This window comes from Manacus vitellinus, unplaced genomic scaffold, assembly GCF_001715985.3.
Source record: "Manacus vitellinus isolate BGI_N305 unplaced genomic scaffold, ASM171598v3 scaffold_57_pilon, whole genome shotgun sequence".
Classification (NCBI taxonomy): domain Eukaryota; kingdom Metazoa; phylum Chordata; class Aves; order Passeriformes; family Pipridae; genus Manacus; species Manacus vitellinus.
Window position 1 is genome coordinate 2,469,414 of NW_021940666.1, and position 24,201 is coordinate 2,493,614.

At 37.9% G+C, this 24,201-nt stretch overlaps 1 protein-coding gene across 3 annotated transcripts in view; it reads right to left on the reverse strand.

The window, feature by feature from the left end:
* ANO3 (anoctamin 3) overlaps positions 1-24,201 on the reverse strand; it is a 121,645-nt gene that overhangs the window by 9,971 nt on the left and 87,473 nt on the right. For all 3 annotated transcript variants that reach the window (XM_018081837.1, XM_018081835.1, XM_018081836.1), the window contains 5 exons: positions 19,271-19,331; positions 4,004-4,086; positions 2,963-3,103; positions 2,457-2,621; positions 1,498-1,534 (listed from right to left, as the gene is read on the reverse strand). In XM_018081837.1, the coding sequence (XP_017937326.1) occupies positions 1,498-1,534; positions 2,457-2,621; positions 2,963-3,103; positions 4,004-4,086; positions 19,271-19,331 (487 nt within the window). The remainder of the gene's footprint in view (positions 1-1,497; positions 1,535-2,456; positions 2,622-2,962; positions 3,104-4,003; positions 4,087-19,270; positions 19,332-24,201) is intronic.

Here is a 24,201-nt window from a genome sequence, read left to right on the forward strand (position 1 = left end):
AAACCAAACAAAACCCAAAAATACCCCCCAAACAAAACAAAAAACCCAACACAAACCAACAACAACAAAAGACCAAAAATCAAAGGAAAGGACAGAGGTTCTTTTTTGGTTTCTTTTGGAAAGAAACATAGAAATGCTTGTAGGACTATAAGTGTTGTGTGTGGGTCTGCACTGCCCTGGATATTTTTTCCTTAAGGTTTGTAGAGCATTATTTATGTCTGAATTAGAACTTGGAGACAGTGATTCAAAATTAATTTTTAAAAAATCCACCTTTGATTGATGTATCAAACTTGGAATACACTACACCGAAAACTACATTAAAGCACATAAATGAGTCTTAAGTCTACACTGCCTGGATTTGTCAGTTAAAATTTGTACTACTTAATTACTCTGACCTAATGATGACTAAATTTGGACACAAACATACAGGATATGGACACTTGTTCCCAGAAGTTAAAGTGTCCTTCTCTGATGTAAAACACCTTAGAAAGAGTAATGAATTACCTAGATGGAACACCTAATGCTCCATCACATTTAATTCAAGAAACTCCTTTTTTTTTTTTAATTCTTCCATATATTTTGGGAAAAAACAGCTTGTGCACTTAAACAATTATTTTCTTTCCTATTCCCTGGTCTGTAACAACATAATATATTCTAAAAGGAATAGAAATAAGTTTGATCTGAGAAAGTACTTTAAAATATTTTACTACTTTGAGTAAGTTGACTATACATTCTGAATCTTTCTAACCTGTTCAACTGCCTGTTACCTGAAGCACTATAGAGTTTCGAGCCCCTTGTTTAATACTTTAACCAGAAGAGGGAGCTGTTGAATTTTAGCAGCCAGCTTGTGTTTAACCAAGACAAGATGACTTGCATATTTTGACATGGGCTAAAAGTGAGCACGTAAAAAACCTAAACGGTAACACATTGAAACAGTCGGAGATCATAAATTCTGTCTTTGCTTTCTTGTTTCCTATAAGCTAGAAAGCTTTTTCTCTGCGACTAAATCATGACTAGAGGCTTCAGTATAAAACTTTAATGTGACAGAATTAGAGCCACTTTAAAACTCTTAACATTTTTATCTTGGACAACATAATTTTATCTTAACCCATTTTCTTTCCATATGAAAGTTCAAATTAGAAATTAGTAAAAAATAAACAAGGATTTGGAGAAAATGGAAAAAACCTTTCAGCATTCCAAGAAAGAATGTGTTTTGACTTTTGCTCCAAAGTAAGATGACACTTTTTTAATGTATAGGTATATGAATTTGTAATATGAAACATTAAAAGAAGTAGAAGAATAAATTCCTTACTTTTCTATTATTATTTCCCCAGTGAAATAATAATTTCTTTTCTTTCTTTGATATTTCTCACTTGCTTAGGGAAATGCCGGAAACGTGCCATGCAGAGATGAAGTTTTCAAAACTCTGCTTCATGGGACTATAAAGGTATATGCCACAGCCAGCAAGAATCATACCATTAGTGAAAACCCACATACCTAAGTCTGTCAGGAGATAGGCAACCTTCTCATACACCTAAAACAGAAATAAGAGATGCAGTTTTCCTTTGCATGAATGTGCATACTGGCTGAGGATATCAGCTTTCTAGTGAAAACTTCCTTATTTCTCAATATATTGACTATCCCCAGTCTTTATTTTAAATGACACAGCCCAAGGCAGTTACCAACTCTGAAAAATATTTCCTTGAGTATTTACTATAAATAGCAAGTTATTTTTGGTAGCTTTGCTTGGTCACTTGAATGTACTTTTTATGACTCAGAGTGATCATATATAATAACAGAAACAAATACACAACTCTGACTGAATCATTTCTTACTGAAATGACTGTACAATCTCCTTAAGAGATTTAAAAGCCATTGTTTGCTGTGTTGTTATTCCTTTTTACCTGATTGTGCTTGCATGGGAACAGAAAGATGATAAATACTATTGCAGCTGGAAGAATAGAGTACATAGTGCTACAATGGCAAATGATTAAACTCCTGCTGTCATAGGACAGAAAAAAACTTACACCAACATCATATATCAAAGTAATTCTAGGAATGTGCAACACTGATACCACAGCTGCATTTTAAATGAAAGGGAAAAATTGAAAGTCATCCATTAAAAACAACTTAAAAAATAAATTCTCAGACAAAGAAATAATGTAGTTCCATTTAGAGATGTACAGTAAAAGGTAATAAACGCCCCCCCAAAAATGCAAAGGTAGAAAGCAGGGAGTTTGTACCCCTGTGACTTGGTGACATAAGCAAAGATGTGCATTGACAAATTAAAGAGGAAGCAGAGAAAAACCTTAACGACCTCCTGAAATACCAGCTTCAGACACTGCCCCATGCATAAGCACAAACATGTATACACAAGTGATATATGCTAAACTCAGTAAGCTTGTAAAAATCACTCTTTTAAGTTAATCCCTCCTTTACAAGAGCAGAAGACTTACAACATTGAGTGACATGATGATCATAAAATTGATACAGACTCCAGTGCCAGACGTTGCAAACTGCCAATACTTCTTGATGAAATACCACTTGAAAGAAGCGAACTGCTCCATGGCCACCAGTCGATACACCACCACTGCAAACACTGCAGTGAGGACCAGTGAGATCTGCAAGGGGGTATTTACAAGCAGAGATATTAGAGCAAAAGGTAGATACGATATCTAAAATAATATTCTGCAGAAATAATAAATCAACAAGTGTTTTAAGGATTCCCATTTGTTTTGGAGAGCAGAATTTGAGAGAACAAAAATACTAGATGAGTTAAAAAAAATATTTACTGTTCTTTTACATTCCATCTTTTGAAAGGATGAAATCCCTAGACAAGCAGTAAGACTGAGACAATCAGTTTTGCCTATATAATCTTAATGAATGCACTCATGAGGAGTTACTATTTACATCAGAGTAAAATGAATTACAGTACAAGAATTCTAATATTATTAAACATCACCATGAAGAATATTCCTGAGACAGACACCATCAGTCGACTGAGCTTATCAGGGAAAGGTTGAAAAGGTTCAGGTTTTCCTGTAATGGGATTTACTCTTTCCACTTGGGAATATTTAGCTTCAAACTGGGGACGAAGCTCTTCCTGGAATGACAGGATGGATTCCATTTGTTGTATTACTTATTTCTCTCATGAATCAGACATATATATGCTATAAAGTAGAAAATTACACTGACACAATTATTTTTTATAATGCTTCAACTAAAATACCCAAATAATTTGTTCTTTTGAAAACCCTTGGAAACAGTGCCAGAGAGCAGCAAAGAACAGAGACCATAAGAGCCTTCCCCACTATGTGAGGGTATTAAAAAGAAGGCATTACTGATTTAGACACTAGATTGTCTGCAGAAATTGATAAGAAAAATAATGTCAGTTATAATGGTGTTTTTTGTGATATGAAACCATTTATTAAAAGCCACCAGCTTGTATCTACCCATCTATGCAAAGCTATAAAACAAGTAAAGTCTATCAACTTAAACTGTAATTAAATCATCAATATAGTTAAATTACAGCTATGTTACTAATGATTTATGAAATAATAAAATCATTTTATTACTGTTGATGCTGATAGCAGAATGTTCAAAGGATAATCTATGCCTCTCAGGAGGATATAAAATCTAGTTTCTGTCCCTTTGCTTGTCTTGATCCCATTTTTAGGCAGGATCATGAATTTCTACTACAAGAAACCACAGAACTGAAAGGCATCTGTGCTGACATCAGTAGTAGCTCCTGTCCTCTGTATGGAAAGTATTTCCACTCAGTTTTTCAAAGGATGCTTTTGATAAATGTGGAATTATATTTGGAATAATAATGCCAGTTGCAGAGGGCAAAGTATCCTTGTGTAGTCTCAAATATACCTGTTCAGTCTGCAACTAGTGTTACTAATAGAAATATAATCTGAATGACAAACTCAGATGACAACACACAATATGGATTCATATTTACACTTAGATCATGCTTTACATGTTTTCTTCTGTTTCTTACCTCTTCATCTTCCCAGTCTATGAGGTCCCAGTCATAGGTTAACACAGCTCTCCGTCTTTTCCAAAACTCTAGAAAGACTGTTGCTGTGGAAAACAACTGCAGGTTAATTATAGCAAAAAACAAACAAAAAAAGGGCGATGCAGATCTCACGAAAATCAGCAATGTAATGTGATAACTGTCATTAGCCATTTTCTGACAGTTTTCCCCATAGAATCTGAAAATTGTAAGTAACTTCAGGATAATCACTGTTAAAATTGAAACACTATTTTCAATGTTAAAGAATCATTTTTTTTTGTTGTCTGCTATATCTGTACAGAGAGGGGTACCTGGCAATATAAAACAGTGCCATCCCCTTTAATTTTGCTTTTAATTTTACTCAAAATATAAAATCTTTCCTTATAGAAATGAGGATACACATACACAACGGTAACAATAAAGAGCTAAAGTATGATCTCATTTTATTCAGTTCTAATGAAGACAACCTCACTGCTTTCCCAGCTATATCAGTTTTATACTGCAGCAGTTTTACTACCAAAATAATTCTTTAAACAATTATTTCTAATCTAGGTGTGAGACCATAATCAGATTCTCCCAGTTTTATTTAGCTGGACTCCTCTACAGCAGCAAAACTATGCAATCAAAACAGTCCTACAGGTTTTGTACCACACCTCCTATTGAGAAATACTCTTCAGAATTGAAACTAGCACTTAAAACAGCTATAGCTGAAGGATAGCTTAGTCTCCTCTCACCCTCCTGGAGTACTCTGAACCACTTTGCCTCCATATGGTCACAGCTCTGAATCTGATCACACCTGGAGGTTTTTCCCCTCCAGGAACAGCGGGCCAGCACTCAGCACCAGCATTCTGGCACCACACTACAGATGTACAACACTTAGCCAAGAACTGAGTCACAAACATCATCCATTAGGTGTTATGTCACTCAGGGAAACAGTTTTTACTTTTCCTAACAGATGAATTAAACTGCTAACAAACAAAAGAGAGAGCGAGCACACCTTCCCAAGGCCAAAGGTGAGGTCCAGGACAGCGCTAGAGGGGTATGACTTTTGTACCACTGCAATAGATATACTTCAACAGAATTTCAGACTATGTATTTAAGGTATTGATATTTGCAAATATTATACATCCATTCAAATAACCTTTCATCTTAAAAGCTCTCAGGAAGGCACACTATAACGTGTGCACACTGGTGTGAAGAATACTGTTGACCCCAGTATATCACTTGTGATTTGGTTAATGCCGTGTAAGATTTGGACACAAATTCATGGTGCTTGTTTTCAGATCTCATGGTCAATCTGTTACATGCCTGTCCACCCAGGCACAGCAGTAAATGGGAGTTCGAAGCTTGCTGATACACTCTGCAGAGAATGTTAGATTCCAAAGAAATAAAACCAAAAACCAGAAAACCAAAACAACAGTATCAGACTCTGTCCTCCCTCCTCTCATAGACCACTCCATCTCATGCCACATAAACAATTTCCTTCCCCTAAAAGGGATATCAGAAAGGGTAGAACTTGATCCACCTAACAGAGTAACTTCCACTTGTCCCCGCAGTACTTTCAAGAAAACACCACCAGTTGCTTCCATATAAACACTTCCTGTAGATACCACATCCTCGATGCTTATCTCAAGGATAAGTTATGAAACAGTACTTGCACTTGATTCCTTAAAAATTTAAAGTGGAAACAGATGACAATGTCCTGGCATTCCACTCAAACGGTCACACAATACTGAAACATTTTTCAGTCTCTCTTCACCACATACCAGCCTAGAATAAACATACATAAAGGATTAAAGAATAAAAAAAGTCACAGGTTGACTGGGTGAACATATGAAGTTCTATATTACATACCTGACTTTTTCATTCCTACCTTAATCCAGTATTTTTTATATAAAACCCAAAGGGAGGAGTAACAGTTGTAACCTTCAGATCCCGAGCTGGTTATGTAAAAATTAATGATGCCTGATAAATTCAGAAAATTTGGATTTACATTGTTCTCTTAAATTATTTCAGCTACAAACATATTTGGAGACAGGAACAGATCCATTTCTAGCAGCATGTTTTTCTTAACAGAACTCATACTGCTGCTTTATTTTGTAGAAGACAGGCCTTTGCCAGTTCTCATCTCACCAAGTGCGGGAAACTGCGATAAGGAGCAGCTATCTTTTGTTAAACTAACAGTTGCATAGTACACAGAGTTTCTATAGCTCACAGAAAGCAGTCACTCCTGTGAAATACTAGCTCAAAGACTCTGAAATTATTAAGCAATATGCACTGTCTGCCCACTTTACCATAAGCACTGCCACTTCTGTGGACTCTGCAATGACAGAGCAGGGTCAGGACAGCACGGAGGTGGTGGGGCTGGTTCCCGGAGGCCGGGGAAGGGCTGCCCCACCCGGCCTCGCCCCACGGGCACAGCGTGTTCCTGACCGCTGTCCCACGGAGCCCCTCCTGGACCTGCACTCCCCCTCCCCGCCAGAATAACTCTGCTCGGGGCCACAGCAGTGTCTCAACAGCTTCCTCCACGTTTTGCAGCGCTCAAAGGTGAGTCTGAGGGGTTTTTTAATGCTTATTAGTGGATGCGATTAATGATCACAGTATTCATTTATATCGTGTTCAGGCAGGTGACTGGTGTTGTTGTAGTCAAATTCTACTTAAAAGTGTAGTTCTGAGAAAGTAATTGAAAGTAAAAACCATTTTGTGATTCAAACACTAAAGCAGAGAAGTAGCAATCATAAGCAATGACACTATTTCCCTCAAACTCACACTTTTCTTATGCTCCTTATCAAGGAAGTGTAGGATTTCTCTCAAAGTAAGTTCAGAGCCCATTTGAAATGATGGGGAGGGTTGATGGTGGTGGTGAAGTATTACCTGTATGCCACTTTATAGCAAACTTCTGCTAGAAACTACATTGCTCTGTTTAGTTCTACCGAAAATGAACAGGAAACACACACTTGGGAAATTTGGCCAGTGCACTTAATACTTGTCAAGTTGCTAGACAGTAAATGAGGGTATAAATTGAATTAATTATAGACTACAATTCATATTTACATTCCTCTTCATAGTTCACTAAAAACTTAAAACATTATTTTCTCAGAACAAAAAATACATTAACAATGTAACATTAATTGCTCATTAAATTTAGAAGTATCTCATTCTTGGAGAGCAATCTGAATTTTAGAGCAAAGAGCCACATGAGCAAACATCCAGTATGTTTCTGGGACCATCATTTGCAATTATTTCTTTCTGAATTCTAGAAGATAAATTCTCTACCTCTCATTTTATATGTTCTATCTATTTTTGGTTCACTGATGTAAAGGTAAAAAATGTGTGAAAATTCTGCAAATATGAACGTTACCTCAGATCAAAAGAGTGCCATTAACAATTTGTTAATCACATCACCACTTACTCCATAAATTAAATTACTTTCTAATAACTAATGTAAGGTGGGGAAATGGTGAAAGGTTCAATTTAATGACATGCAAAATAATGTAATTTGAATTTATAGTTTCTGAAGACTCTATTATCTATCCATAAGAAGTTGAAATTATTATTTTCTTGACAATAGCAGAGGTTTTGCAGATATTACACCTACCACTGGTAGGTGCTGGGTTGTAGTCAGGAAATATATGTTGCAATTACTTTATCATGCCGAAAATCTATTTTTGCACACTAAGGTTCACAGTGGAGGGCCATTTTTATGGGATATTGCATTCATATCCTGGTGAATTCCTCCAACAAGGGCCATTACATCTCTTCATAAAGCCTCACACTGAATGAGAAATTTTAACCTTCCCCCTTCTAGAACTGACTTTTATTCTTACTCAGCTGTCACAGGCCTTGGATGCAATCTGACTCCAGCAGCACAGACACAAATGCAGAGTGCAAAATCCACTAAGAAACATGATGGTGACCATCCTGCATAAAAAAAATCCTCCTTTTTTACGCTAAAAAAACAAAGGTAGAGCTAATCTAGGTAACTGAACTGCAGCTTAATCCCATACTGATGGCAGTTCCACTCACTTCAGGGTACGCCTGTTGTACTGATTGCCACTGAGCTGGTACCTGAGGAATGTGAATACCAGTGAACCAAAAGTCACAATCATTTTTTTTCCAATTAATAATCTGTTCATTGCTTCCTTAAACACTTACTTGACCTGCTAATGTAAGGTTTGGGCTCTTCTGCAAGTTTGGCTAATCTATAGCTCTGCTGTTTTACTGCAAGAGCACTGTTTGCATATTAATCCCTAAAGGTAATGAGTGTCTTTGAAGAACTTCAGTGTTTTTCTAAATTGTGTGAACATTGATATTACACTGGAAAAAAGAAGAATTAAGTATTACACACAAAAGAAAGCAGTTCAACTCAGCCTGAGATCTGCAACTTTCAAAGCAAGGAGGTTTCTTCTCCATGGTCTCCCGTAAAGATTGCACAAGTAAGACAATCACAAAAATGACAAAGAATTTGTTCAGCAAGGATATTGACTCCTTTTTTCACTCCTTTAGGAATTAAAATTACAGTCAAATTGAATTAAGTATAATTTTGCTCAGTAGTTTAGTTGAAGTGCATGGATAATAAGGAATTTGACCCAACACAATTTGTTCACTTAATATGACTAATATGATACAAGGAAGGAAAGAACATGTCACTTAATTAAAACAATAATACTGTTAAAATGAAAGCATATGTTTGAAAACCTTGAGTTTTTTCTTCAGGTTTGTTTGGGTTTTTTGGCAGTTATTACTGCTAACAAATCAAAATCTAAGATTCAGACAGCACATTTCGTAGCCATCTGAAGGCCTACTGTTCTTACTGTAAACACAACTGTAGCTGATAATTTAACTTCAAAAGGGTTTTCCTTGGCTTGCTTGTTTGGGAACAATATGGTCATACTGAATTTCACGGATATTTGAGCAGAAGTTATCTTTTTTATTTTTGTTGAGAAAGTTACAAATGTTTTCCAAGCATAGGTCCCTCCCACCACAGAGCTGATCTTAACTTGGAAAATAAGCAGTATGGAGAAATGGAATACACATTAAAAAGTAGATTAAATGGCATTTTATAAAGACACATGTTATGAGTAATGGTGGGACCTTCAAACCACAAAATAAATAAGAATAAAGCCAAAACAGGATACCTTGATGTAATATTTACATAACTAAATCAAAAAAACAACAAAAGAAACTAATAAAACCAGCCCTTATTCCCTACCCCCCCCAAAGAACCCCAACAAAACACAAACCCTCAAATCAAACACCCATAGGAAAAAGCATAAGAAAGTAGAAGTAGAAGCTGAAGACAAAAGAAATAGTTACTTTTTCCAGGTATAAATCTCCTTTCTTCAGATGGTAAAGTACCCACTGTGCTGGTTTAAGAGTTAACCAGCAGGGGAAATGAACTCAACTCAAAGGAGAGATTATAAATCAGAATAACAATTTATTAAAATAATACAGTAAGTACAATCATACAAACAAACAATTGGTCTCAACCCACAAAACCCAAATGTATAACCCAGTACCCTGGGGCATGAACAAAGTGGTGTTCCTTGGGCCCTGTTTGAGTCCAAAGTAAAGGGAGAGGGGAAGAACCTGCTGGTGGGAGAGCTGCTGCAGTCTGGCCAAAGTGGTGATTGCAGTCCAGTGGTGGTCTAAGTCTGGTTGAGAGCGATGAGATGCAGCCGTCCTCTGGATCCCACGAGTGGGTTGAAAAATGTTCCAAGACTCCAAGATTATATATCCTCCAGTTCAGGCAGGAATGTTCAGTGCTCCCCTCAGGGCGGGGAGTTCCACAAAGGGTGTGAGGACAGGAGCATCCTCCTATCTCACAGGCCTCTTAACACCTAGTTTATAGCCTGAGGAGTCAGGCTCTATGGGCAGAGGGTGCGAATAGTCTACTGACAACAATTTCTGGGAAATGGCATGGAAGGCTATAGAATACACAGTTTTGGGTTACACCCACCATGATGAACTGGTCTTCAGTTGTCTTAACTAGGACACCCACATACATGGGCATGCAAATAATTAATGATGATGAAGAATAACTTATTATACAATTGACTGCGCTGTCACATGAGAGCTTACATGTGGGAGTTAAAAACTCATGATGTTAAAAACTCGTGATCTCAATCTGTCTCATACACAGAAAAAACACCTGCCACCAAAACCCCACAGATATACTGAATAGCAAACCTACCACAATCATGTGACTTCAAGAGGAGTTTTTCTCATTCTTTTAAATCTAACATTTGGAAATGTATATTAATGTGCAATATACAGTTTCCAGCTCCCTATAGGAAAAGAGGTTTCCATACAACTTAAGCATCATTCATAACCCCTGGGCAGATTTAGTTTTCAATTTCAATGCTGCTCCTGGCAGCCTTCATATGACACAAAACACCATCCATCAACTTTCAGGGCTAATTGTTAACAATGCTAATTCTTCACAATGGAGCATAACTCCTTAGCATGCTCTTGGAATTACTGTCTGCCCAGAAAACATTGCCTCGAGAATGCCTTCCATATATGTTTCATTACCTCACTCTATAGCAAAGTGGTTTTGAATCATTCCCTTCTGAGTATGAGGCCTGTTCACAGAACCATGGAATTTTCTTACACAAAAAAGCTTTTGTTCATAGAATCACAGATTGGTTAAGGTTAGACGAGACCACAGTGGGTCATCTGGTCCAACCTCCCCACTCAAGCAGGGTCACCCCAGAGCACATGGCACAGGATTGCATCCAGATGGTTCTTGACTATCTCCAACAAGGGAGACTCCACATCCTCTCCGGGCAACCTGTTCCAGTGTGCACAGTAAAGAAGTTCTTCTTCACATTCAAGCGGAACTTCCTGTGCATCAGTTTCTTGCCCTCTGGTCCTGTTGTTTGGCACCACTGAGCAGAGCCTGGTCCATCCTCTGACACCCTCCCTTCAGATACTTAGATATGCTGATGAGGTCTCCTCTCAGTCATCTCTTCTTGAGGATGAACAGGCCCAACTCTCTCAGCCTTTCCTCATAAGAGAGATGCTCCAGTCCCTTAATCATCTTTGTGGCTCTCCACTGGACCTGCTCAGCAGCTCCAAGTCTCTCTTGTACTGAGGAGCCCAGAGCTGGACACAGCACTCCAGATGTGGCCTCAGCAGGGCTGAGCAGAGGGGCAGGATCACCTCCCTGCTGGCAATGCTCTTCCTCACGGACCCAGGATACCTTTGGCCTTGGCCACAAGGGCACTGCTGGCTCATGGACAGCTTGTTATCCACCAGGACCCCCAGGTCCTTCTCCACAGAGCTGCTTCCCAGCAGGTCAGCCTCCAACCTCTACTGGTGCATGGGGTTATTCTTCCCCAGGTGCAGGACTTTGGCTGAATTTGAGACAGTTCTCTGCCCATCTCTCCAACCTGTCGAGGTCCTTCTGAAGAGCTGCACAGCCCTCTGGGGTATCGGCCACTCCTCCCACCTTTGTGTCCTCAGCAAACTTGCTGAGGGGGCCTCTGCCCCTTCATCCAAGTCACTGATGAGTAAGTTAAACAATTCTGGGACCAGCTGTGAACCTTGGGGGATGGCCTGCGCCACCGATTACGACCATCTCGGATCTGCTGTTCAGCCAGTTCTTAATCTACCTCACTGTTCCCTCATCCAGTCCACAATTCCTGAGTTTACTTATGAGGCTGTTGCGAGAGACAGTGCTGAAAGCCTTGCTAAAGTCAAGCTAGACAATATCCACTGCTCTTCCCACACCCATCTAGGTAGTTGTTTCATTTAGAAAACAATCAAGGTGGTTGACCGTGATTTACTTTTACTGAATCCATGCTGACGACTACTGACCACTTCCTCATCATCCAGCATGAAGCACTCCACCACCTTTCCAGGGATTGGGGTGAGGTTGACTGGTTGCAGTTCCCTGGGTCCTCCTTCTTTCCCTTTTTGACAACTGGGGTGACATTTGCATTATTCCAGTCCTCAGGCACCTCTCCTGATCACCATGACCTTTCACAGATGATTGTGAACAGCCTAGCTGTGGTGTCTGCCAGCTCTCTCAGCACTCGTGGATGCATCCTGTCAGGGCCCATGGATTTGTAGAGGTCAAGTTTGTTTTAAGTGTTCTCTAACCCAATCCTCCTTGAACAAGGGAAAGTCTTCCTTCTGATCTTCCTTTACCCTGGGCACCTGGGACAGAAATTCCTGAGGGTTGGTCTTGTCAGTCAAGACCAGTGCAAAGGTGGCATTCAATAACTGCCTTCTCCATGTCCTCAGCTACCAGGGGCCCCTTCCATTTAGTAATGGGCATATTATCCTTGGTTTTCCTTTTGTTATTGATGCATTTGAATAAGCCTTGTTGTCCTTGACATTCTTGGCCAGATTTAATTCCAGACGGGCCTTGGCTTTCCTTGTCTCATTTCCACTTACTCTGACAATCTTTCTATATTTATTCCAAGTGGCCTGACAGTGCTTCCATGTTCTGTGTATTTCCTGCTTACACTTGAATAATGACAGGAATTCTGTATTCGTTCATACAGGTCTCTTGCCCTCTTTGTCTGATTCCTTGCTTATTGGGATGCATTGTTCTTGAACCTGGAGTAAGTGAAGCTTGAATATCAGCCAGCTATCTTGGACCCCTCTTCCCTGCAGGGCCTGTTTCCATGGGATTCTTCCAAGAGAGCCCTAAAAAGGATAAAGTTACCTCTCCTGAAGATCATGGTTGTAATCTTACTTGCTGCCCTTTTTCCTCATTGCCCAATACTGAACTCTACAATCACACAGTCACTGCAGCCAAGGCTGGCCCCAACCTTCACACCTCCAAGAAGGCCTTCCCTGTTTGTTACCATGAGGTGGAGCAACACACCATTTCTTGTGGGTTCCTCCACTATCTGTTCCAGAAAGTTGCCATCACTGCTTTCCAAGAACCTTGTGGACTGCTTGTGCTTCACTGTGTTGCTTCTCCAGCAGATGTCAGGGTAGTTAAAGTCCCTCACAAGAACCAGTGCCTGTGACTTTAAGGCTGCTTCAAGTTGTCTGTAGAAAACCTTGTCCACTTTCTCCTCCTGATCAGACACTGTAGCAAACACCCACAACAGTGTCACACTTACTAATCCATCCTTTAACCCTAACCCATAAGCTCTCCAGGCACTCATCATCCACCTTAAGACAGAACTCCACACATTCCAAGTGTTACCTCACAGACAGGGCAACTCCTAAAAAGAGTGTAGTCCTTCATGGCAACATTCCAGTCATGTGAGCTATCCCATTACACCTCCATAAGCACACCAAGATCAATACTGTGATTCATATTGATCAATATGAGAATAATTCTGTTGATTAACAATATAGTTTTAGGTCAGTCTTAACTTTTAGGGTTATAAAATTTTCCCCATCAACACATGGGAAAGTAGTAGATTTGTATTGTATAACACTAACTTCTTTTACAATCTTATTTGGGTCTTAACTGAGTAGCTTTGTTTTGTAAAATAAAATCATAGACAAAAGTGAATTTCTTGCAGGTTCTGTATATAAGAAACTTGAAACTCAACACCATGCAACCCTCTCATGGAATGATTCTCATTTTTCTGCTTGCAAGACTGCAATGGAATAGAAGCAATACTGAGGCTGGAGAAGTAAAAGAAGAAAGTAAACAAAATAGCTCAATTACAGATAACCATCAGTCTGCAGTGAAACCAACTTCACAGAGATTTGTTCCGCATAGGACTACTGCTGTAAATCCTTCTGTCATCAGTGATGCTGCAGCAACAGCTGCCAATGCCAATGAAAATATAATGAAAGGAACAGAAATGATCAGTGGGGCAAACAGCACATCCCCGAGGTTCTCTGATGGCACCACTTTATCTTCAAATGTGCCAAAAGATGGGACAAATAACTCTACCACAAACTTCCACAGAAGCCCGACAACTTTAGCAACTTTTAGAACAATGGGTGACTTTTCTGGAGTGACCAAAAGTCTTGCAGCTACACCTACTTCCACAGTGACACCAAGCAACTCCACAGTCACCTATATTACTCCTGGGGATTTGGAGCTTCCAAGTGATAATTCTTCAATCAACTCCACCACGTCGTTCCCCATCAGTGTCACTCTGACATCACCCACAGAGAAGCAGGACAGTCCTACCCCAAATTTCAACCCCACTCAGCAGACAACGAAGATAAATTATAATGCCAGCAACCCTTTTACTGCATCACCTAATCCAAAAGATGCCAATGAAGGTAAGGATCTAACTAAAGTCCAACTAGTTTAATAAAATAATAATGCTGAAATAAAACCTTTGTTTAATTGAACCGGAGGCTTTATAAGATGTGTGAATTCATAAGTGACCCAGTATAGACTAAATCTAAAGCTCCTCAAAATAAAAAATATGCTTTTAAAATTTACTGTTTACTCCTTTATTTAACACTTCCAAGAGTGGGGGAACCTAATGATCAGATACAGTCTATTCACACTGGAGTGGACCTTCAAAGCAGATGTGTAGAAATTACATTTAAAATGTATAACACATCAAGTTATTTAAGTTCAGAAACTTTTGTGACCAAAGATGACTTCTTAGAAACACTTCCAAAGGAATTACTCATTGTGCATTTAATTACCAAGTTAAGTATGCGTGGGAAAACAACAGAGCATAAAACTGTCATGGCACTTCTCTATCCTGCTGTTCTGAATCAGGTCTTCAGGAAAAGAAAAGAAAAGATTAGAAGGCACAGTAATTTTTTGCCATTAATTAGCTTTCAAGCTTTTAACACAGGACTGAAAGGTTTATCCATCATAACCAGTACAGTACAGTTTGTACTCAGAACTGAAGGAGCATCAGACTTTCATGTTTCCCATCATAGTTCTAATAATTACAATGTACCTGACTCTTTAGACAATATAGATTGAAAAGGAAGGGGAGTGGGAGAACAAGTTCAGTTCCAAGAAAAACGGAGTACCTTGAAGAAAAGTTTTATGAAATCTGAGGAAAATCTTGAAGGAACACAGTTATTCTGCTAACTGAACAGGTGCCAAAAGCATTACTGGATTTCTCACCTTGTGTATGCAAAAATTGGTACTCTAAAATTCAATCATTTGAAATTCAGAGGCTGCAATTTTAACTGCTGGCCTAAATGTTTGTGAATAATTGCATTCAAAGAGTGATTACTGCTTATTTGTTTATATAAAGGATAGTGGGTGATTGAGCAATTAAACCTGGAACCTTTTTATTTGACCAAAAATTCATTTAGCCACCTTTCTTTTTTTTTTCCTAAATCCCAGTTTTTACCCTGAAACTCAAGGATGGAGATGTCTGTTTTCTTTTACAACGGTAGAAAGTTTCTGCAGAGAGGCTGGTCTAGTCATAGTTAGCAAAGTGCTTCAGATCCTCAGTGAAAAGCCTCACTCCACAAAGCCTCAACTGCTATAAAGCCAGAATGAAGTATCTCGTTTTATAGATTTTTAATTCCCACTCAACTGTCTTGTCTTTCTCTCTTTCTCTCCCAGACAAAACCAACAAAGAAGGAGTAATAGCTGGTGTCATTGTAGGAGCCATTTTGGGATTTATATTAATTGGCCTGATTGGATATTTTATATGTGGCAAGAAAAGATCCGACTCATTTTCCCACAGACGGCTTTATGATGATACAAGGAGTGACCCAGGTAAGGAACAGCACAAGCGCTTTGCATAAGAACATTTATTTCTCCTCAGGGCTGCTTAAATAGTTTGGTCTTACTGAATTATTAGGATATCATCAACTCCAGTCAAACTACTTTTCAAATGACATTAATTTATTGGTTTTAAATTTTAGCTTAACCAATACTCCCCTTAACTCTATGTCTCCTCTTTACATGTAATTTTTTTAACCTCTGAAATATCAGGAAAATCATATCTAGTATCAGTGAACTCATTCAAAGGATTGTGGGCAAGTTCAATACTATAGCTCAAAAACTCTCCCAAACTGATTAACTGAAAAAAAGCTAGACTCTCTACCCATCCAACATCAACTACAGAATGAAGGATGAAGATATATCTGTTTCTATGAGTAAAAATATTTTTAAGAGGTTTAAAACTTAAAAAAAAATTGCTTTCGTCTTCGCTATGAGTATATATAAAGTTCTATTAACGTGTAATCCCACCCCAAATATTTGTATCATGTTCCTGGACTTAATTTTTAAATGTTTAAACAAACAGTGAGAGGCTAAACACACCTTTCTTTTTCTCATATAAAATAAAATCTAAATTAACTCTGGCAATACATCTTTTCTGCCTTAAATGCAAGAGCTGAAAGCTGCCAGAATGTCAGATTAGGAAGCAGCTTTGAAAGTCCACCACCCATGTGGGTGCTGAATGGGTGTTGCTGGGAGTACAGGAGTTATCTGCAGAAGATCATGAATCAGGGCCTTTATCTTTTGCTCTCCTGTATGTCAGAAAGAGGTTTAACTGTGAGGGGCTGATGAGGTGTCCAGTGTATGGGGATAAAAATCTTTCAAGCAATATATATATAAAAAAATAAATATATTATCCCTTCAGTTCTCCACTTAGACAACTCACTTGGACCATATGACACGAGTTTTGGAGGCGCATCAGACGACAAAACCAGCACAGCAGCCAAGACAGAGGAAGACAGTGCAGGGCACCCATCCGATGGCATTCCTATGGCTGACATTACACCATCCCACCCTTCACCCTAATGTTTGTTTCAGATTATATTCTTGCCTGTTATCTACAGCCTTTCATTTTTTCCCAAAACAACCTGGCAGCTGTTATCTTAGAGCCATTACCGTGCAAACAGTGCTTTGAAAACTAAGGGAAAAATCACAGGATGCACTCATATGCGACAGGCAGGGTTCAGCAGCAGAGCATGAGTACTCTCCTTTGTAATTAAATGATCAACCTATGGTTTTCCTGGAAGGATATTATAGTTGTTTTCTTAGAAATAATATAGACAAACAGCATCCAGGCAAGATTCTGCCTTGTCAACAATTGTAACATAAAAAGACATTGCAACATAAAAATTTTACCAGGACTGCAATGATATTTTAATATCAATAAAAAAAAAAACAACTCAGTTTAACTACCTTGAAGTGAAACTACTGTGTTCAAATATAACGTCTACCTGATAAATGACTCACGGCCCCACTTTACATTCGTACCTTCCTCCGTGAATGTGACAAAATTAATTAGATTTACTTGGATTACTCAGTTTTGATTTCTTGAAGTTTGCTGCAGAGAATAGAACTACCAAGTAACACAAGCTACATCTAACTTTTGACTAGGATGACACAGAATTAAAACCACTATCGATGGGAAAGAAAGAAGATAAGCTTCTACTCCTCTGTCAAACTGATCTGTTGTTTGAATTGCAGGCCAGATCTGCAGAAATTATGTAAAACATCTCAGTACAGGTTACATAGAAGAAATACTAAACATGACAGGAAAGGAATCTCTGCTGTGTATATAGATACCCTAAAAAACATAGTCTAGTTCTGTCCAGTTAAAGCATAAAATATGGCAGTATAATGCAAATAACTGCATAGTTTATCTCTTTGCAACTACCAGACAGGCCTAAAGAAAAAGAAAGAATATGAAAAAGACGCAGCTGCAAAGGCATAGAATAAACAAAACAAAATGCAGAGAAAACAATGCTAATGGGACATGCTTGTGTTAACTGTGTTCTGCCAAAATGCTTTATCTGGTGTGGAGACTGTGGATCGTGTCAATGGAGTTATCTCACTAACTGCCCATGAAGGCTGCAATGAGGTTCCATTTGATATGTGAGTAAATTACATGCACACACACACACACCAGAGAGAAACTGCTCAGTCACACTGAATATGGGTTAAACAGGTATTTGTTTAAAAGGTTAAAGATCTGATGTGCAGCACTGTCATCCCAATCGGGTTCAATCATAAAAACAGCACGCGAGCCATCAAAGCCAGAACCTGATTTCTAACACTATCCAGCATGCTGGGCAGCAGACTGAAAATCTGAGACACATTCTCCTATATTACGTGAGAATATCACCCTGCTGCTTGAAATGAAGAAAAATGTAATGCTCAGCTTTCACCCTCCTTAGCACATACCTTACCATTTTCCAGACAAAGCAGTGTCATATAAGCAAATTCCTCCTCACACTTGAACCTCGGCCTCAGCCGAAAACAGAAAGAGCTCTCTCTAAGGAGAACTTGAGGATAGAGATGAAGAGATGCTAAGAAGTTACCAGTGTTGCCTGCACTGGTAACCATAAAACTAACTGCAATGTATTTTAGGAATTTATGAAAGCAATAATTAATAATTGCAATGCCGTAATAGCAAGATTAGGAGTAAATGAAGAAATACCAGAGGCAAACAAAGTGTGCCCTTCAATTACATCATATTAATTTTTAACCATCCAATTCTGATTTTTGCATGTGCTTCTGTTTTCTATGTAACTCTTTGATGTTTTGCTTTTGTTTGTATATTGTTTTTTGCTTTTACCATAGCAGCCTTCAAAATGCATGACACTTGTTTGTCCTTCACTTAAAGTCAGAATCATTAATGCTTACTCATATATATTACATAAATAAAGTTGTTGTGTCCCATTTTATTTAAAACTTGAAAACTCTGGCTTGAATTCAGACAGCTGCATGTATGTGAACTGGTGTTATTTTTTTAGGGTTTACACTGACAAACATTTATATTGGTAAAATTAATTATCTCTTGTTCTATTCCTCTTCCCTGTTTCCCAGAATGAAAATATTATTAGCTTCAGTGAAAACTAATTCCACCAAGCATTTCATGCCGGAACCATCAAATCTGTCTTTTATGGCACAATTACACTGACCTATTACAAGAGGTGTCCTGGGTTACAGAAAGACTCTGGTATCCACCTTTTCTTTCCTCTTTTCCCCAAATATGCCTACTAATTTAGACTGTGGGGAGGGACTTAAGATAAAGGTGGTAGTCTATTATCCTAGGAGAAGAAGGTATCCACCAGTGTAAAAATACTGGAAGGCTGACCAAACTATATGTTTGCCTCTGAAAAGACTCTGGCCTGAATAATATAAAATTCAGGCTTAAAGACACTGAAGACAGTCATTACATTAGCAATAAAAGGCATTATTTTCACCCAATATTGGCATAGAAACTGAAGTGAATGAAAACAGGAAAAAAATATGTTTGTATGATAAAATCCTTCTTTAGACTTTATCAAGAGCTATAATCTCCCTTTATCAAGTAATGATATAAAAGAGTTGGGTAAACTAAAAAAGGAAAAAAAATAAAGTAAAAATGTACTTACCCCAAATTGCCATGAAAATAGCAAAGAAGACAGTCCCTCCATTATCAAACAAATGTGTAACCTAAACAGAAAAACAATACATTAGGACAAATTAATATTGCCACATTCTCTTTCGCCCCCAAAATCCCAGAGTACAACACTGGTGGCAGAAGCTGAAAGCTAAGCTTTGCAATATGTAATCCTACTAGCACGTTTCTTCTACCAAGGTTTGTCACACTCTGTCTTTTAGTAAGGTTGAAATCTGCTGTTCCAGACTATCACTTCATGCATCATCAGATACTAGGAGCTGTTCTGTCCATGTCCAGGCAGGCTAAAATTTCATCCAGAATTCCTGTCACATGGTGGGTCAGATTTAACCTCAACCTTTTCTATTTTATGGTTTTTATGAGCTTAAATAACTCTTCGCTTTTCTTCCTCTACTTAATGTCTCCTTTGATTCCATTTTATTCTTATCCTGAGCTGTTCTGCAATTTCTCTACAGGTAAGAATAGCATGTATTCCTTTGTATCCAGGAATTATATTCAGCCCCTCAAATTGTTGACATAATCTCGTTTTTAAAAGGCTCGTGCACTTTAACTCTAACAAACATTAAATAATTTCTAAATATCACCCTCTAGAGGCCCACATAATTCTCAACTGTGAACTTAATTTCTTCTTATGAATACTCTTCTTTTAGTTGGATTTATTCCTTATCTTACTCTTTGTCAAAAGATTTTTTTTAAGCAGAACAGCTATTTGGCTGCAAAGTCTAAGGCTTATGGATTGAATATACATCTTGAAACAGAAAATATTTATTTATATATATTGACTTATATTTATTTATTTATACTTACTGGAAATGAGTATTGATTGAAAATCAGGTTTTGCATGCCTATGAATCATTCTAAACTTCTTGAGTGGGTGAATTTGATTCTTACAAAACTTATGAAAACACTTATGAAAACACCATAATTTATATTACAAAAATCTGCAATTTCTAGTATTCAATCCACAATATGAAACTGTTTTTAGGAAGCTGATATTAAGATCAATATACTTTCAGTAAAGTTAAAGTTGCCAATTTATAGCAATGTAATTTATCCAAGGATATTGGGCCTACACTTCTAATGAAGGGTGGTTTAAGATGTTGATGACAATTATTAAGCAAAGCAGAGACTTCAAATTCCTATTTGAAAAAAAAAAAGCATAAATCATTATAAAATACTAGAGCAAACCAACTTATCATCAACAGGCCTATATTAAAAGAGGATCTGAAGAAGGAGGAAAAAGGAATGAAGAAGTTTTACAAATGGTTTTGATATCTATTGCCCTAAAACACTCTTTGAAATAAGAAGAGAATGTCTTGAAATGGAATATTATTGAAAAAAACTTTCCTTTCATTGGTGCTGACTGTTGCTGACTTAAGAACCAATTTTTAAGCTTTTATCATGAAAATAAACCTGTCCTTATGCCAATGGAAGGGCACAGGTAACCAGACTGACTTTTGCTGTACTGTGACCTCCTCTTAAACCTGAAGTTACTCTGGCCAACAGGAATGCTGTCCAGGAGGTGTGCCAGGATGCTGGGGCTGACAGCCTGCCTCAGGCAGGTTACCCAACCTGCTCCTGTGAGAACTGCCTGCTGCAAGGAGAACTTATCCTGCAGACAGATTTTCATTCTTCTAGAAAAGTCTGGCATTACTGCTTCTGCCTCAGAATACAAGAAAACTAACTAATGAAAGCAGAAAATGTTAATAGAAACTGTGTTTCTTGCCTCTGTTTTATTTCCTATTGAGTAAAATTAAAATGTTGTGAGAATTTATTATAAACATATATTTTATCTGTATGTCAGTTCTGGTTTTCTTTTTTTTTTTTTTTGAGGTTTGGAAATGGGAATTGACCATTTGGTATTGGACACCAATAAATCCAGTATGTTCCTTGCCAGGATCACACAGTGGGATCAACTGTCAATCAAATATGTATTTTGCTTTGCTTTTCTTTTGCTTCCATAAAGGAAAACACAAACATAATGGGTATGAGACCGAACATGTGAGAAGTGAACAAAAGCAGCACAATAACTCTGAGGAACATTATTGGCTTTAAGTGTAGATCTGTGTGATGATACAACTTTGGATATTCTGCTCAGCAAACAGTGCATCTTTCCAAGAAAACACAAAATTAACCAACCAACCAACCAACAAAACCTAAGCCAGCAGAATTAATGTAGCTAAGAGTAGAAAATAGATACTGGGTTCCTGATTTGGCTTTGTCTTCATAAAGAGTGTTTGGGCAAAAGTTTTTCAGGACCACACTCAAAATTAAGACTTGACAGTCTTAAAGGCTAAAGGCAGAGTCTGAGACTGTTGATCAGAAGGCCTCTAAGCAGAGGTGACATTGGAGGACTCTGTGCTGGTCTGTCAGCATACCTGACTGATGTTGTCATCATCAGACACAACTTGAGGCATTTCAAATCCACCCTGAATCAACACCCTGCCCCAAGGCCAAGGTTAAGGTGTGCTGGGTGCAGGACCCAGGCAAATCACAGATCAAAGAGTCCATTTGATGTGGATCAGAATGACAGCCTGGTCATTCAGCATTTCAGGTACTACCTGCCTTTCCTTTAAACAATAAACTTCACTTCAGTGTGCCATTTTTGAGTGGAAGAGGGAAGGGATGAAAGAAATGGGCAGGAACAAGAAGGAAAAAGGCTTCTTTTGTATTCTGTCTCTAGTTTTGGTCGAAAAAGCATTTGAAGTATTTATTTTTCTGGCATTAATCTGTTCAGTCTGAAGTGCTCCTCTGCAGGGAAACATGGCAGATATTTAAGAAAGAACCCCTGGCAGCAGTTTTAATAATCTGAAACATGAGCACAGGCCTTACATAAATGAGGCAGGTTCTATGACATAAGCAGTTTTGGGGAAATGAACTTTAATCACTTAAAGAAACTCACTGTTCCTAATTAACTCAACATTTATGTACTCTACAATGAGCTACTTGAATGACTAAGGATTAAAACGCTTTTTCCAGAATAAGGGTACTGATGTTTGGAACGAATCAGGAATAGCTTCCCTTGCCTATCAGCTCTTTGGTTATGTAGAAGGTAGACAGAGAAGCAAGTTATGTTCCCACAATGACATAACCAGAGAAAAACGTTGACAAGCTCCATCTCTGGAAAGAAAGAAGCAGGAAATGCCATTTTCTTTTCCCAGAGAGCAGATCCAATGACTTATTCTTAAATACATTACTTATATTACTAACAGCGCTTCAGAAAGTACAAAGGACCATTTGATTTGAAATCAGGCTATAGTTTTCTAACATTACAGACTGTTTTCATTCACTAATTTGGGTGCAAACACAGTGGAAGTGGTGACACATATTTAGATATTTGCTGCTCAACTTGAGCAAGACGGTGGCAACCAGCGGGATCACAATCCCTGCTGGAAACCAGACAGTCCATACCAAGAGGTAATGAGTGAAGGTGCTGTGAACTTTTTCTTTAGAGACACCACAGTGAATGAAGGCATTACAGTTATAACCTTTATAAAAAGCTTCATTGAGCTTTTATTTATTTTTTATTTTTTTTGCCACTCGATTGGCCAGATGGTAATCCTATTCCTTCCCAAAGAGAGTTCTCTCTCTCCCACGCTTGGGGGAGATTCAGAACACACAAATCTTGAAAGGAGACAATTTTTGTTTGTTTTCTGTGTTCTAATCCAAGGTTGATCGGTTTTTCAGAGCAAGAGCATTGGCAGGAAAAGCTGGGAGCTTACATCAATTTCTATAATTGCAGACATGAAAAACGAGTGCCTGTGACTGTGGAATATGAGTGGTAACTGCTTGTCTTCCCTGGTTGTCAGCTGAATTTTTCTTCAAAAGGATTGATTTGAAAATAAATGAAGTATGGATGGACTGCCACATTTTTTCTATGACAATGAATTATTCAGAATGTGACATTAAATGTGAAATTTACATGATTTAAGCAGATGATGTCAGTGTAAATATAAATATGACAAAAAGCTGCTTCTTATTAACTGGAGATGTTAACAGGATCTAAAGTGTATTAACTTCCTGTGAAACTGCAGTGAACTGCTGAAGAGGCACTTACCATCTTCTAAAAAAGGATTTCTGGGATGGGTTGTATAGCTTGTATAATGCTATTTCAATTAAGAAAGCTTTTACTTTCAGTGCACATTAAAAAAAAAAAGAAATTAGTAACATAAAAGTTACAAAAAACCCTCATGGAGCCGTTTTCTGCTATATAGTTACTCTTGCCTTAAGCAAAACATTTTCAGTAATATTCCAGTGATATCAGCATTATAAAATAGAAAATTAAATTTGGAAATTGTAAACATTAATAATTTTTTAAAATACCTTTGCAGATATATTTAAAGTGTTCAGTTTTACTCAACACTGGTCCTATCTATAAAAAATCTTGAAACCTAATACAAAATTCATTTTCCCTTTCACACTGCTGCAGTTTTGTTGTAATGCCATGGAGCAGAGACCATCACGTTTTATAAATACAGTCTTCTGAGAAAGGATTTATCATATGGGGGAAAGAATTCCAAGAAAAATGCCAACGCTGCTTTTCCAGCATTATGAACATATCACACAGCAAAATATTTTGCTCACTTGCAAACACTGCACATATACTGAGGCCCCTGTGAGTATTTATGTTTGAAGAACAGCTTCTTGCAGCAAAATATTTAATTGTGTGAAATCTTTGCATTAGTTCGACAAAGAACATCACAGGCACATTATGCTAGAGAATTCCTTTAGGAGAAGCAAAAATTCAATTACAAAGCAAGCAAGGGAAAGAAGTTAGCTACAGGGGAAAGCAGGAAAAACCACACAAAAAAAATTTATTACGGGGGACTTAAGTTGATGAAAATAATAATTTATTAATAAGGAAATGCTCACAGAATTTTAGAATAATCTCTGGTCATTTCAGGT